The 15545-nt window shown below is 45.8% G+C and overlaps 1 protein-coding gene across 3 annotated transcripts in view; it reads left to right on the top strand.

The window, feature by feature from the left end:
- The first annotated feature begins 8705 nt into the window (after positions 1–8705).
- Positions 8706–15545, top strand: part of KCNK2 (potassium two pore domain channel subfamily K member 2) — a 120031-nt gene continuing 113191 nt past the window's right edge. For 2 of the 3 annotated variants that reach the window (XM_065937210.1, XM_065937209.1), the window contains exons 1-2: positions 8706–9103; positions 12312–12622. In XM_065937210.1, coding sequence (XP_065793282.1) covers positions 9058–9103; positions 12312–12622 — 357 coding nt within the window. In that variant the 5' untranslated portion in view covers positions 8706–9057. The remainder of the gene's footprint in view (positions 9104–12311; positions 12623–15545) is intronic. The other variant, XM_065937211.1, reaches the window with a different exon arrangement.

Genomic DNA, 15545 nt, shown 5'->3' with positions numbered 1-15545 from the left:
TATAACAGAGTACTGTTATGATAAGGATTTCTTTACAACACCCTTAATCAAGACCTTATTTTCTTTCGAGCAAAGTTATATATGAATGTTAATGTATTTTTATAAGTAACACTTAAATGTACTTACTGTTTAAAGAACTGATTTTATAACAAAAGTTGGGTGTTTTGACTTACATAAATTTTCAAAACTTAAAAGAAATCTCATGGGACTAAGAATTGCCATTATAAGAGAGATTCTTGTTTACATTTTAAAATCTTATCATTCTTCATATTTTCATGTATATGTGTTTATATATATAAGCAAATATATAAAGCCATTAAAAAAGATATTGCTGAGTGTTATATATTTTAGAGTGACTTTAATTTTTGCAAAATGAGCCTCTTGACAGATTTTGCAAAGTTTAATGAAAAAATGACTTTTTTTTTCATTTTTCAGGGTGAGGTACTTTAAACTGAAACCACCTCAGTAACTCGATGATATTTTCCCGATAGACACAGACGTGGTTTCACTGGTGTGATTCTTTCCTTATTTTGACTCCATGATTAGAAAGATTTGGTGTGTCTTTTTTTCTGCAGTGTATCCCAAGTACTAGAAAAATGCCTTTCTGAGCATGTGCATGCGTGCTCAGACACTTCAGTCATGCCCAGCTCTCTGTGACCCCAAGGACTGTAGCCCACCAGGCTCTTCTGTTCATGGGATTCTCCAGGCAAGGATACTGGAGTGGGTTGCCGTTGTCCTCCAGGGGATCTTCCTGATCCAGGGATCGAACCCTGGTCTCCTGCATTGCAGACAGATTCTTTACCGCTGAGCCCCCAGGGAAGCCGCCTCTCATACACAGAGGAGCTTAACAGTGAGAGTGAATGGTGGTAAGTGCCAGGGCCCGGCGTGGTTCGCCAAACACGGGCGGAGGGCCCAAGTTGTCACCTCGCCCAATTTCTTACCACTGCAGAAGCCTCCTCTGTGATGGTGAGCGCCAGTAGAGTGAACCCAAATCCTGCTTTTCCTCCAGGATTCTCTTAGCCTGCTCCCTGGACTAGCAGCGTCGGCATCACCTGGGAACTTGATTTTCATGCCAATTCTCAGGCCCCCACACCCAAAAGGCACCAGAAACTCAGGGGCCACGCTCAGCAATCTGTGTTCTAGAAGCACTCCAGGAGATTCTGACGTTCACTCCAGCCTGAGACCTGCTGCTCGAGACAATGCTTGTATGAGCACTGCCTATATTACCTCTTTGCTTTCTTTGCTCTTCTCCTAATAATGTCCAACTTCCCTTCTGATCGACATATTTGAATTTTAGGTTTATGAATATTTCAAAATCAATACATTTTGGCATTTTAAAAAAATTGCAATTTATTTATGGTTGTGCCGGGTCTTCCCTGGTGCACAGGCTTTTCTCTAGCTGTGGTGAGAGGGGCGGCTCTCTAGCTGGGACGTGCTGGCTTCTCGTTGCAGTGGCTTTTCCTGCTGCGGAACACGGGCTCTGGGGGTGGTGGGGGAGGTGGTAGGCTTCAGTAGCTGCAGCTCCTGGCCTCTGCACACAGTTTCAGTAGTTGTGGTGTAAGGGCTTAATTGCTCCGAGCATGTGGGATCTTCCTGGATCAGGGATTGAACTCGTGTCTCCTGCGTTGGCAGGTGGATTCTTTACCAACTGAGCCACCGGGGAAGCCTCATGCTGGCTTTTGAGAAATTGCCTTCTTAAAGTAACTTGCACGACTCAGGTCTGACTAATACTTCACAGCTTACTTGGAATTTAACTCTTGGAGGTTGTATTACTATCTGTTGCTGCATGAAGAAGTATCCCAAAACTTACCACCTGAAAACAAGAAACATTTATGGTCTCATAGTTTTTTTTTTTTTGAATGTTTTCAATTGAAGTGTAATTGATGTACAATGTTGTATTAGCTTCAGGTATACAGAAAATAATCCAGTTATATATTGATATAGATTAATATGCATATGTGTATGTATATATGTGCTGTTTGTGTATTTTGTAAATTAATCCCTTGTTGGTCTTCTAATTTTGCAAATATTTTCTCCCATTCTGTAGGTTGTCTGCTCATTTTATTTATGGTTTCTTTCATTATACAAATGCTTTTAAGTTTAATTAGGTATCATTTATTTATTTTTGTTTTCATTTCCATTACTCTAGGAGATGGATTTCCCCCCTCCCCGCCCCCCCGCCAAAAAAAAGTACTGCTGCAATTTATGTCAAAGAGTGTTCTGCTTATGTTTTCCTCCAGGTGATCTCACAGTTTGGGAGGCTTAAGAATTTGGAAGGAACTTACTTGGGTGGTTGTAATTCAGGGTCTCTCAAGAGGCTGTACTCAAGGTGTTATCTGTGACTATAGTGATCTCCTGACTCGAAGGGAGAGGGATCGGCCTCCAAGCTCACTTCCATGGCCATTAGAAGAGCATAGGAGACCACCTCCAGGTTTCTTCTCCTCTCCCTTACAGCATGGAAGCTGGCTGCCACCAGAGGGAAAGATCCAAGACCCTTACCTAAGGGTAAGAGGGCGCACACAGGAGGGAAGCCACAGTCTTTTTATAACCTAACCTGGGAAGAGACATCCCATTGCTTGCACTGCATTTTGTTCATTGGTAGCCCACATTTGAGGGGGGTGGGTTTAATGCAAGGCATCAATACCAGCAGGCAGGAATCATTGGGGGTCAACTTAGACATCCCCATATAGGTAAATTATTTCTCTCTTCCTCCAGTTCCTTGCTTTATATTGTCTTGATTAGGATTTTCTGGTATCAGGAATCTCAAGACCAACTGGTTTATACAAAGAGAAAATATGTGTGGCTTATGGTGTAGTTTGATACAGGGAAGTGATCAAACGTTGTCACAAGACCTGGTCATTTTGGTTCTATCTGCTCTTTACTGGCTTCATTCTTAGGTAGTGTCTCTTCTCTTGCTGGCATAATAGTCTCCAAAACCTTCAGGTTCAAGGTCAGAGGTATAGCAGGAAAGTCTCTTTCCTCGGAATTCCTGGCATAGGTTCCATCGACTGAGTGGGCCACAGGCCTGTGCCTGAACCAACTGAAAGACCAAGGAATCATGACTGTGTTATTGAGGCCCGGGACACACACAACACCTGCAATCAGGGGTGGGGCCCACAAGAAACATAACAGCTGTTAGCAGGGAAGGTGGGTGGCCCTGGAGGGAGCGTATCAGGCAGGCATTTCACGGAAGTACTGCCTAGCCTATACGTGTTGACTCCTCTGAGTTTGCACGAACTAGAACCTCTTGGATAATGGCCACCCTCTTCCCCAGCATTTCCTGCCCGCATGCAGGGGATCATGGAGTCCAGTTGATCTACTGACGCCACCTCTCTCATCCTCTCTTCCACTCCCATCCAAGTCACCATGAAGTTCTCACCTGGACTAAGCAAGAGCATCTGACTCCCTGAATACGTTTCCATTTTTGTCTGTCTTCTGTCTATTCCCTGTGTAGCAACCAGAGTGATTTCTTTCAAATGCCACCTGATGAAGTTAGATGAAAATCCATCAAAGTCCCAGTAACTAAAATCCAAGGCGTTATGACCTGGTTTCTGCCTGCCTCTTTAGCTTGACCACTGTTTTACCACCAGTCCTCCTCTCTGAGCTCCCCACATTCTCCAAGCTTCTTCCTGCCACACGGAAGGGCCACAGCTCTACCTCCTGCTGAGGAGGGTCTTTCCTTTCATTATCTCTCCCCCTCTCTGCTCTTGCTCATCTTCAGGCCTCAGTTGTATGTCACTTTTGACAGGCCTTCCTGGACTGTCCAACATTAGGTACTCTCACTGTACTCTGTACCTTCTATTTATCACACTTAGAATTTTCATTTTAGGTTTATTTAGCACCTTCCCTCTCTAGACCATAAGGTAATGACGGCAGTAGCCTTGCTATAGCCACAGAGCTCCTCTTTGGTTCCTCATAGGTACTCAGTAGATATTTGATAAATGTGATGCATTTCCCTCATCTAAGACCTGTGCAACTGTGTTCTCCAGAGGATTAAATAGATGACGAGATTTATTACAGAGTTGGGATTTGCTGGTGGTCTTGTTCGGCCGGGAGACCCCTGCTTCATTGGGTTAGGTCAAGCACAGGAGAGAACGAAATTCTTTTTGAGGACCTGCAATGTTAAACATATATATGTGTTTAGTTCTTAGAACAATCTCTTGCAAGTTCAGTGTAGTATCCTTATTTTGTGGATGAGGGAACTGATGGTCAGAGAGAGAGAAGGATTCCCTCAAATTTACATTGTTCAGCAGTGGCAGAGTTAGGATACTTACGGAAGTGACTTTGATTACAAAATTCCAGGTCTGAATGGAACTATGGAAAAGTCAGTGGCATACTCTGTTTTGTTTTTGTTTTATCTTTGAGTAGGGCAAGGTCAAAAAGAAAATTAAACATGAAAGTGAAGTAGTGTTGATTTCTTGCTGCTAGTTGGAGCACAACAGAAAGCCTGAAAGCACTGGAATGAGGGGAGTATGGAATTTGGGGGTGCAGAGTCTTTTTATTATGTATTTCAGGGTTTCCCGTCCAGTAAAATAAAGTTACCAGGTGTTGAGTAGCCTGGGTCTGGGGGCATGAAAGAAATAGAGTCCGTCTAGGCTTTCTAAGACACCTTTGATGGGATTTATATGCACTGAAGTGCAGACATAAAATTAAACAGCATAAACCATTTCATTTCCTTCTTTCTCAAGTTGCAATGATACATAAACTAGTCTATTCCCCTTTTTTCCTTTTTATCTCAAACATGGTGAGTAAGCACAAGAAGGCTCTTAAAGGGGTAGAAGGCTTTAACTGAGGGATGGTGTGGGGCTGCAGTGGAAAGTGGGGCTGGAGTCAGTGTGGAGACAAGTTTCTCGTTTTTTTTGAATTATTTGTGAAGTGAAGCTAGCTTGTTGGAATGATTCCTGCTAATGTCACCGTTTGACATTTTGTTTCTTTTTAAAATCTTAGTTTAATATCTCTGTAAGGTAAATCTGTTGCCCCCTACCCCTAGCCCTATATATGTGTGTGTGTGTCTGTGTGTAAGTGTCTGTGTGTGTGTGTGTGATATGAGGATATGCAAGGGGAACATGAAAGACCACTGCAGCACATGACTTGAGAGAAGGGAAAATGGCCAATCAGCATTTGTGACTGGTGATGAGTCTTACATACCATGAGCAGGGAGGCACTACACAGGCAAATTTATTTATTTTTATTATTATTTTAAAAAATATTTATTTATTTACTTACTTATTTGGCATCATCTGGTCTTAGCTGAGCAGGCGGGATCTTCACTGCATTATCCAGCGTCTTTTGTTACGGCGCATGGACTCTCTAGCTGTAGTCCACGGCCCCAGAGTGCATGGGCTCAGAAGCCGCAGTGCACTACATGGGCTTCGGTGCTCCGCAGCCTGTGGGATCTTGGTTCCCTCAGCAGGGATTGAACTGCTTCTCAAGCATTGCAAGGTGGATTCTTAACCACTGGTCCACCAGGGAAGTCCCCACAGGCAGATTTAAACTGAGTTAATCTCCCACTTTAGTAAGCGTTAGCCAACTGGACAGAGGACAAGTGATTGGCAAGGTGTGGCTAAATTTGCAAAAGACCCAAATGCAACAGAAAAGAACCATCAAGTCGTTAACTAAAAGGGGAAAAGTTTAAAATAAAAAAGGCTATGCAAAGTGTTTGGGGTCATTTTACTAGGAGAACAAGAAGCCTATAATAGGGTAGAAAATGATTCTGAAGTGAATTATAATTATAAATGTAAGATACCTAGTTCCCAAAACCTAGAAGGAGGTCAGGTAAATGATGTCTGCAATCACACTTTCATTCATATGTTTATCAAACACCTATTTATCTGTAGTCACTGGTTACTGTTGATACTATGGGGAACACAGAGCCATGGTTTATATTCTAACTGAACTTCAGTCATTCAGTTCAGTTGCTCAGTCGTGTCCGACTCTTTGTGACCCCATAGACTGCAGCATGCCAGGCTTCCCTGTCCATCACCAACTCCCGGAGCTTACTCAAACTCATCTCCATCCAGTCAGTGATGCCATCCAACCATCTCATCCTCTGTTGTCCCCTTCTCCTCCCACCTTCAATCTTTCCCAGCATCAGGGTCTTTTCCAATGAGTCAGTTCTTCACATAAGGTGGTCAAAGTACTGGAGTTTCAGCACCAGTCCTTCCAATGACTTACAGTCTGGTTAAGGAACTGAGCTTTTTGAACTGAGCTTACAGTCTGGTTAAAGAAGCAACACAGTGTGACAAGTGCACAAACAGAAGCATAAGTGAGACACCAGACTCGGTTTTGGTTTCAGGAGAAACTTCAACAACTGGGTGATCTGGAGAATAACACCTATGATGGTTAGTTTGATGTGTCAACTTGGCTAGGTTATGGCGGGGGTGGTTTAGTTGCTAAAACATGTCTGACTCTTGGGACCTCATGGACCGCCAGGCTCTTCTGTCCATGGGATTCTCCAGGCAACAATACTGGAGTGAGCTGCCATTTCCTCCTCCAGGGGACCTTTCCCACCCAGAGATGGAAGCTGGGTGTCCTGCATTTTGCAGGCAGTCTCCTGCATTGCAGGTGGATTCTTTACAGACTGAGCTACCAGAGAAGCCCCCTGGCTAGGCTATATCACCCAGCTATTTCATCAAATACTTGCCTGGGCATTGCTGTGGAGGTATTTTGTAGATATGGTTAACATCTACCATCAGTAGACTTTAAGGAAAGATCACCCTTGATGATGTGGGTAGGGCGCAACTAAGGTTTCCCAGAAAAGAGGAAATTCAAGACTGAAGTGTCAACTCTTGCCTGATTTTCCAGAATTATTCTAGAGATTTCAGACGGACCTGGCAGCCCCGGTAGTTGTGTGAGCCAAAATAAAATTCACACACACATCTTATTTGTCCTGTTTCTCTGGAGAACCACACTGATGCAGGATCTTAGTCATGTAAAGTTGGGGAGAGGAATGGGGAAGGTGTGTGAGGGAAGGTGACCGCATGTACAGAGGCCAGGAATGAGAAAGAGAAGCCAGACCAGGAAGCTTTTACATGGGACCTAGAGAGTCTGAGAGTGAGAGGATCAGATTCACATTTCACAAAGGACACCCAATTATTTTATTATTGAAAGCAGAAGTCGAGAACACCGTTTCAATTCCAGCAGGAAGGAATTCCTAATAAGGGGGAATTCCTAATAAGGGAAATATTTTTAATAGGAGAAAGAAGGAGACAGCCGGCTGAGTCTATTCTGGAATTTAAAAACTAATTTGGCATTTCAAATGGTTGACGGCCACAGCCTTGCGTACAGCGTTCTTTTTACAGTCCAGAGCCCTTCCGTTTTACCTTCCCTCCTTCACGTCTATAGCTTTACGCGAGGAAATTCTCCTGGTCCCTTGGGAGATGCTATCTGACCAAGCAGCGGTTCTGGAAGATAAACTCTCTCACAGCGCTGGAGGTGGGAGGGTGGAGGTCAGAAGGGGATTCCCGCTGCGCAAGTGGGAAGGAGGAAAGAGTTTACTAACCGGCAGAAGTTCCATTCCATCCTGTGTGAGGCGAGAAGGCTCGCCCATCACAGCTGCAGCCGGGCGTCTGCCCACTTTCTGCCCGCTCTCGTGCGGGTTCGGTTCCCGCCTCCACAATCGCCAGGGGTCCAGCGGCCCCAGCGCGGCGGTCTGCCAGTCTGGGGGGAGGTACCTGCCAAGCTGGGATCCGGGTGCGGAGGTGCGCGCGGAGCACCGAGTTCAGACTGAGGTCCGGGGGTCCCCGCCGACCACCTTCGCAACCGCTGTGCCCAGCCAAAGAGGTCTTACCCTGAGAATCAAATGGATTTTTCTTCCATTTCCTTTGCATCCCTGAATGTCTTCACCCTGGTTCCCGGTGCCTTCCCCATTCGATCAACGTTGTGCGGACAGAAGCTAGTTGCCCAGGTCCAGCACCCTGGAAGACGGGGGGTGGAGGGCGCTGGGGCTTGATAAGCCTTCCCCAGGCGCGGGCTGGAAGAAATCAGCGTCCTCATCACTGCCCCAGCTCCAGGGGACTCAGGGGGTAGGTTTGTGTACAGCCCTGGTGGGGCAGGGAGGGGAGCATGCCCACGTGCTGGAGTCCAGAACCCGGCTCCCCAAAGCTCGGCCCCACACCTTGCAACCCGACCTGGACGGAGACAGGTTGGAGCCGGGTGTACCCGAGAGCGTGAGTGAGGATGTAGAGAGCGGGGGCAGGGTTAGCGCACGGGTCCGAGAGGAGGAGAGGCGGCAGGTGAACCCGAGGGCCGTGCCCGCAGGCGGGGACGCGGATTGAGGGGGGCCTCGGAAGAGCCAGGGGAGACGAGGCGAGGGCTGGGCTCGCAGGGCTGGCGGAGCGGCGAGCCCAGGCGGCGAGACGGACGGGGAAGGGGGGCGGGGAGCCCAGGGGGAGGGAGTTCCGAAGGGAGGGAAAGGGGCGAGCCTGGAAGGGAGAGCGGCGGCGGCCGGCCGAGCCGCGAGCTGGAGGGCGCCCGGCGCGCCCAGACCGTGCCACCCCACCCTTCGCCCCCGGGGCGCCGAGGGCTCTGCCGGGGAGACGCACAAAGACATGCGAAGCGGGGCTGAGCGAGGCTCGCGCACAAAGACGCCGGGGCGCACGGCCGCTCGGGCTGCACCCACCGCCCCCGCGCCGCGCCGCGCCGGGGCCGGGCCAGCGCGCAGCCCGGGGCGGAGCGCGCGGCGGCGGCGGCGGCTGCGGGCCGGCGCGGGACCCGGGTCGCCCGCGCTCTCCGGGTGACCCGGGCCCGGCCGCAGGCGCGCGCGGGGGCGGCGGCGCCCCAGCCCAACTTGGCCTCGGCCTCGCCCTCTGCCCGGCCCGCGGGTGTCCCCTCCTTCCCGCGATTCCGTGTCTTCTCACGCTCCCCTCCTCCCTCCCCGCGTCCAGCCCTGGCTCTCCCCACCTTGTAAAACAAAGCCGGGGGAAAAAAATGCCTGCCTGTGCAGCTCGGAGCGCGCAGCCCGTCTCTGAATAAGAAGTGAGTACGATGGCGTGTTGTTTGTAAAAGCTTCAAGTCCGTCTTTAAAAAAAAAAAAAAATTGTGAATGCTGCATGCCTCATGCTTCCCAGCGCCTCGCGGGAGAGAGCCGGCTATAGAGCAGGAGGTGAGACCCCCGGGTACCCCCCTCTTCCCCATCTCCCGCCGCGCGTTTGCCGTCCCAGCCAGTCCCGGGAGGGTTGCAGAAGCCCAGCTGGCAGCAGGCGGACGTTTTCCACCTTTCGTTTCCCGTCCTAGGTGTTGGATCCCAATCTGGGGTTGGAGGCAAATCTGTCCCCGGATCCACTCCTGGCTGCTTCTCCTCACTCTCCCGCGGGTGCCTGGGCGTTTTGCATCTGTCTTGGGTATAGGTTTGGGACACTTAGGGGAGTTTCCGAAGGAGGAGGGTCAGCTCTTGGGAGTCACCCGACGGGTGACCCTGGTCACACTTGTTGCCCACAGCGCGGTGGCCTAGGCAGTGGTACTGAAAAAAGCCCATTTCTCCTGGAATTGACTCGTCAGTTGTGGCCGGGAGCGAAGAAGACAAACGTGGGTGCGGATGAGAGGCTAGGATTAAGCGGAGGCTGTGAGGTGCTGCAGGCAGAGAAGGGAGGGCCTGCTGGTGCCGGAGTGTGTGGAAGGAGTGAATCTTTGATTCCTTATTCTAAGGAGCTTCTCTTCATGATCATACATCAAACGACATGGAGATGGAAACCCAGAGGGTTCCCCATATTAGATCGCGTGGAAAGACTGTTGTTTTTTATTTTGTTGTTTCACCAGGTTCTGCCCATTCTGTCTGCCAAATGTGCATTATATATATATTTCTGCTAATTGAAAAAAAAGCAATAACTTAAAAGAATTAAAATACACCAGGAAATATTTTAATAATACACACACTACATACACAGTCTTAAAAAAAAAAACTCTCCTTTTCCCCCCTAATCATATAATAATAATATCTTAGTTTGGCATTGCAGTTTAGGATTGGGATTTGGGAGCGTCCAGGTAAACGGTCTTGGTGTTTTCCAGTGCTGCAGACCAGAAATCAGTGATGGGGAAAATCAGAAACATGAGAAGAGAGCACAGAGAACTGGGGAGGAAAGGCTTGGACAGCTTCCTTCAGAGAGATAATGTGGAGTTTCTGAGTGATTTTCTGTTATTTTTGTTCCAAAGATGGCTTAATTTTAGACGATGACCTTTATGTTTCACTGAGACTCACTAAGCAGCTTGGAGGTGGGGTGAGGTGGCTAGACAGCAGATGACAGTAATTTCAGCTGTTATCAACATTTCTATTAAAATGTTTCAAAAAATTAAAGCCTTGAACACGTGCTGTGCCGTGCTTAGCTGATCAGTCGTGTTGGACTCTGGTCTACAGTCCAGACCCCATGGACTGTAGCCGTGAAACACATATCCCGTGCTTATTTGGGATGAAGTTTCCTTTATGAATATCACGTGTCAAAAGGTGTCTGCTCATTTGTGGTTTGATTTGGAGCCGGTGACTGTATCAGGAGGAAAATGTGTACATATCTTTGCATAGCAGGTTGAACCATTTGAAACTGCTGAAGTGACCTGTACTTATGTGGAATCCCCACTTGGATCCCAAGCTCCGGTTACTTCATCAGAGCACTGACTTCCCTTCAAAGTCAGAACCGTTCAGAGTTACGCTGATTGAGGAGCGCTCTGTTATCTGCCATCATTACACAATACTCCTCACTTAGGTCTGGTGCTTCACATAGCTTTGTTTGCAAAGCTTCTTTCTGATGGGCAACAGATGATTTATTTTATGAACTCCCAACTGTGGCAGTCCTCCATTTAACTCACAGTGGTAGACACGAGGGCAGAGTATGTAGTCATGTGAAGATGGACACTCCTTATTCCCTTCTTATTTTCAAGTAATTTCAGGTACCTGTATGATGTTTGGGTGCAATTGCATAGGTATTTCTTATGTGCTTACCTAAAAAGTGTTATTCAGATTAGGTTATCATTTTATTAAACACCAAAGTAATTTTGGGCTTTCCTGGTGGTTCAGCAGTAAAGAATCCACCTACCAATGCAAGAGACGTGGATTCAGTCCCTGGGTTGGGAAGATGCTCTGGAGAAGGAAATGGCAACCAGTATATACTCCAGTATTCTTGCCTGGGAAATCCCATGGACAGAGGGACCTGATGGGCTACAGTCCACGGGGTTGAAAAAAGTCAGCCATGACTTAGCAACTAAACAACAACAACAACAACAAGAAAGCAATTTTCCTTATATCTGTAAGAATTATGGGTGGTAAATTAATTATTCTGTCAGAGTTAATGACATCTTGAAGTGTCCCCATCTTTCAGCCATTCTGTTACCCGTTTTGGTTCAGTGTTGCCTTTTCAAGCAAATACTCTGTAAATGGCTTATTTTCCCTTTAGCAAGTGGAAGTCTAGTATCTCTTGAATTTTCTAAAAAGAAATCCATTAATGATATTTTGGAACAGTTGAGATAAATAATAAATGGATTTAGAGTCACCCCAGAGTATGTGGGAATTTGTAAGCGAACTCATAAATCCACTCTAATGGAGCAATTAGCTTTGTACAGAGCACGTAGGTCTAAGGTGTGAGACAAGGTTTTAATTTTTTTTTTTCTTGATAATGTTCACTATTGAAATGGAAAGAACTTGTCATCTCTTGGCTGCACCTGTGATTGTGCCAGAACGGGCGACAATACTTTTGTTTTTCTTTTTTCAAGATATCAGAGATTGAATAACAAAATACAGAGAATACTTAATCATGAGCCCACTTTGGATGCGAGCAAAAAGAAAGGATAGAACTATTGAGTAGTTTATTTGCTATCACGTTTTACCAGATGTTTACTAATGTTTTACTTCGATCAACAATGTCTAGAGTGCAAATTCACTTATAATACAGTTCCTTTATTGTAACGAATTTTTAGATAATTTGCTTGTGAGATAGAGTGTTCTTGAGAACAGGAATAATAACAGTAGCCTTCTTTATGAGCATTCAGATATCTAGTTTAGTACCATCAACTCTTAATAGTTCTGCAAATGTGTTTACTAGCACGTTGGACAAGTATAAATTTTTAAATTAATTAGGAAGACTGCAGGCATTTATTCATTTTTTTTAAGGTTCTTGGTCCGCCTCCTGTTTTTTCCTCCTCCTTTTGGAAACCCCAATAGCAGCAGAGAGCTGAGACCCACCCCCTTCTTGCACCTCATATGTGGTCCTGGATGCGGCCTCCTGGGCGCACTTCTGGTTTAGGCTCTGGAGCTCTTACCAGGATAGCGGGCAGAGTCCAGACCACTTTTGCTGACCCCTCTAACCTCCCTTCTCTGTTGTTGGCAGTGGCGGCCCCTGATTTGCTGGATCCTAAGTCTGCTGCTCAGAACTCCAAACCCAGGCTGTCCTTCTCCACCAAACCCACCGTGCTTGCTTCCCGGGTGGAGAGTGACACGACCATCAATGTTATGAAATGGAAGACGGTCTCCACGATTTTCCTGGTGGTCGTCCTCTATCTCATCATCGGAGCCACCGTGTTCAAAGCCTTGGAGCAGCCTCACGAGATTTCCCAGCGGACCACCATCGTGATCCAGAAGCAGACGTTTATTTCCCAGCACGCCTGTGTCAATTCCACCGAGCTCGACGAACTCATCCAGGTAAGGCGCCCAGGAGTTGGTACTCCGTTTTCCCTGCGGGGAAGACAAGCCAGAGGAAGAGGCAGTAACTCAGCCTTCGGCTCTCCATGTGCCCGTGGGGTCCTCTTCCACTTTTCTCCCTAACCTAGACGTCTTTGGCCACTGTTTCCTTTTCTTGTTATTGTACTGCCTCCCTCTTTTCCTGCCTTTGGCGTCTCTTCTCTTCCTTCCCCTTTATTTCTCCTGCTTGCTGCTCCTTCTCATCCCCTTCTGCCCTCGTGTTTCTCTGCTTCTGACCTTTTGTCACTTCTGTCCTTCTGTCACTCTCCCTTTTTTCCATTTGCCTTGTCTTGGAACTGCCAGTGACCACCTGTGAATGTGGGGTCAACCTTGGCTGGAGGCCCGCAAGGTGAGAGGACCGTTGACAAATGAAGGGAAAATGCGAGGCAGGAAAAGTGTAGTAACTGTGTCACTGGCCACCCTAGGAAAGAAAAGATGGGTTGTGGTCTGACCCGCTTGAGGTGGGTACTCCTCATGGTTAATAAGCCGTAGCTCACTTCTTTAATCTAACCAAAGTATAACTCCAGTAACTGGCTTTTTTAGGTGTCTGGGCAGAAGTAATTAATCACTGCTTCTCTAAACCCCAACTGAAAGCAATTTACTACCAACACAGAAAAATGGAGTTTTTGAATAAAAAGTAATTTAGTTTTAATTTACTCTATAATGGCAGAGTAGTATCCTTATGGAAAAACTTTTTTTCAAAAAAATGTTAATCCCAAAATGATGTAAAAATTTCAGTTAGACTCCTTGGAGATGGCTATATTTTTGTTGTAGATTTCTTTTGTTTAAAAGAATACATTGGTCCAACCAAGAATCTTGGTCAAGAAGAAAACCCTAGAATTTTATTTCAAGGAGAGATCTGATGGATAGTTGAGCACATTTTAACTATATATATATTCATTTTTTCTATGGAGCCTATTTTTCTTACCAGTTTTAAGTCAAATGAGACTGAAAACCATCTGTGAGTCATCAACTGAGCAGCTTCTTCCTCATGTTATGTTTGGTTTTTTGCATCATTTGAGTGAGCTGGGATTGTTGATTGAGGGGAGAAATTATTAGTGATTTTTACCCAGTTTCTTGCTTTATGACCTTTCTTCTCATATTTCCTCTTGCCATGGATCTCCAAATGTTACTTCTGTCTTTTATTGCCCTCTTTATAGAATACACACACAAGTTCTCATTCGGGTTTTGTTAAAAGCTATCAAAGCTAGTATGCTGTTATCCTCACCCACCACATTCGGCACTTCTGCACCTCACCTATTGGGCTTAAATTTTGTAAAGGTTCTTTAGCCACTAGATACTGAATTCCCTACTGTTTGTAGATGATGGCACCATTTTCAATATTGGCAATATACCTGCCAGATAATATTGATTCAACCATCCCATTTCCTATTCCTGCATAAGCCCATTTCCACTTCACTTTTGATTTGTGCATATCGTCTGTAGCAGTACTAAAAATCTTTGAAGAATCCCCACTTCCCTTGAGTTTTAGAAGAGCTCCTGGTCATTTTGGCAGAGTTGTGGTAAAAATCTCAACTTTGGGATGGGATAAGATGTTTTAAACTCCATTTGAGTACTTTACTAGAGGTGTTATCTTGAACAAGTAATTTTCCTGTCTAAGCCTTGAAAGATCTATCTAGAATGAAGGGAGAAAAGCTATCAAACAGGTTGCTGTGAGGAGTAAAGAGATAATCCATGTAAGGCATTGAGGTGCTCAAGAAGTGTTAGGTTTGTTTGCTGTTGTTCTTTTTCCTTCCCTGCTTATCTTTTAATTGGGTGGAAGCACTTGTTTCAGGTAGTTGCATTCTTACCTTCTCCAGAGAGATTGTTTTGTCTTCCGCAGAAAAAGAAAATGTTACATTGTTTTTGGAATAAACACAAATGGAGCTCAGTCTATGACCTAATTTTTTATTTCTTTCTGCTATCCACAGACAATCCATTTTAGCCTTATTGATATTCACTGCTGATTGAGTATTTTTGCTTCTCAAAAAATCTTAAGGATTTTGGTGCTTATTCAGTACTTTTAAATGCAGAGGTTGCCTGTTATTTATTGTCATATCCATACCTTTCTAACCCTGTGTTTATTTTTCTCCCTTTGAATATAACTTCTTCTTATCAGAGAAATCTTTGTAATGGCATGGCTCCAAGGGTCAAGATCAGTGTCTAAATAGGGAGGAAAGCGAATGAGCCAGGAATCATATATTAGAGTTACATTTCATTTGTGTGATTCTCATAAATTTCCAAGTGTTTTCCCCATGTTTATTTTCCCTTTTACTCCTGCCTTAAAGCCTCATGAGTAGTCATATTAAGCAGTAATTGCAGAACTAAGGATTAGGAAACTAAGACACAGACAGCCCCACTGACTTCCTCCAGACAGTATCATTACGATCAAAGTTCAGGTCTTCAGATCTGGTTTTATTCCTAGGAGTTTGCACTCTTTCATGGCTTTCAGTGCTGAGGGTGAAAGAGGTGATGTTAGAAGTTCAGGCCTAGTGCTGTAGAGAAGGAATTCTGGATTCTTTTTGTGAAGAGTGGGCAAGGAGGAGGAAGTGGATAGTAGGACAGTATGACCAACGTCAGTTAGCCTTAGGTTACCTACAGTTAACCTAATCTTGTTCACTGTTATTGTTCAGTTGCTAAGTCATGTCTTGACCAGGCTCTTACCAGACTCCTCCATCCATGGGATTTTCCAGGCAAGAGTACTGGAGTGGGTTGCCATTGACTTCTCTGTAATGGACATGGGTTTGAGCAAATTCTGGGAGATGGCGAAGGTCAGGGAAGCCTGGCGTGCTGCAGTTCATGGGGTCGCTAAGAGTTGGACACCACTGAGTGGCTTCACTTTCATTTTTCACTTTCATGCATTGGAGAAGGAAATGGCAACCCA

Source organism: Muntiacus reevesi, chromosome 5 (assembly GCF_963930625.1).
Source record: "Muntiacus reevesi chromosome 5, mMunRee1.1, whole genome shotgun sequence".
In the NCBI taxonomy this organism is placed as follows: Eukaryota; Metazoa; Chordata; class Mammalia; order Artiodactyla; family Cervidae; genus Muntiacus; species Muntiacus reevesi.
This window is presented reverse-complemented; position numbering and strand designations above follow the sequence as displayed.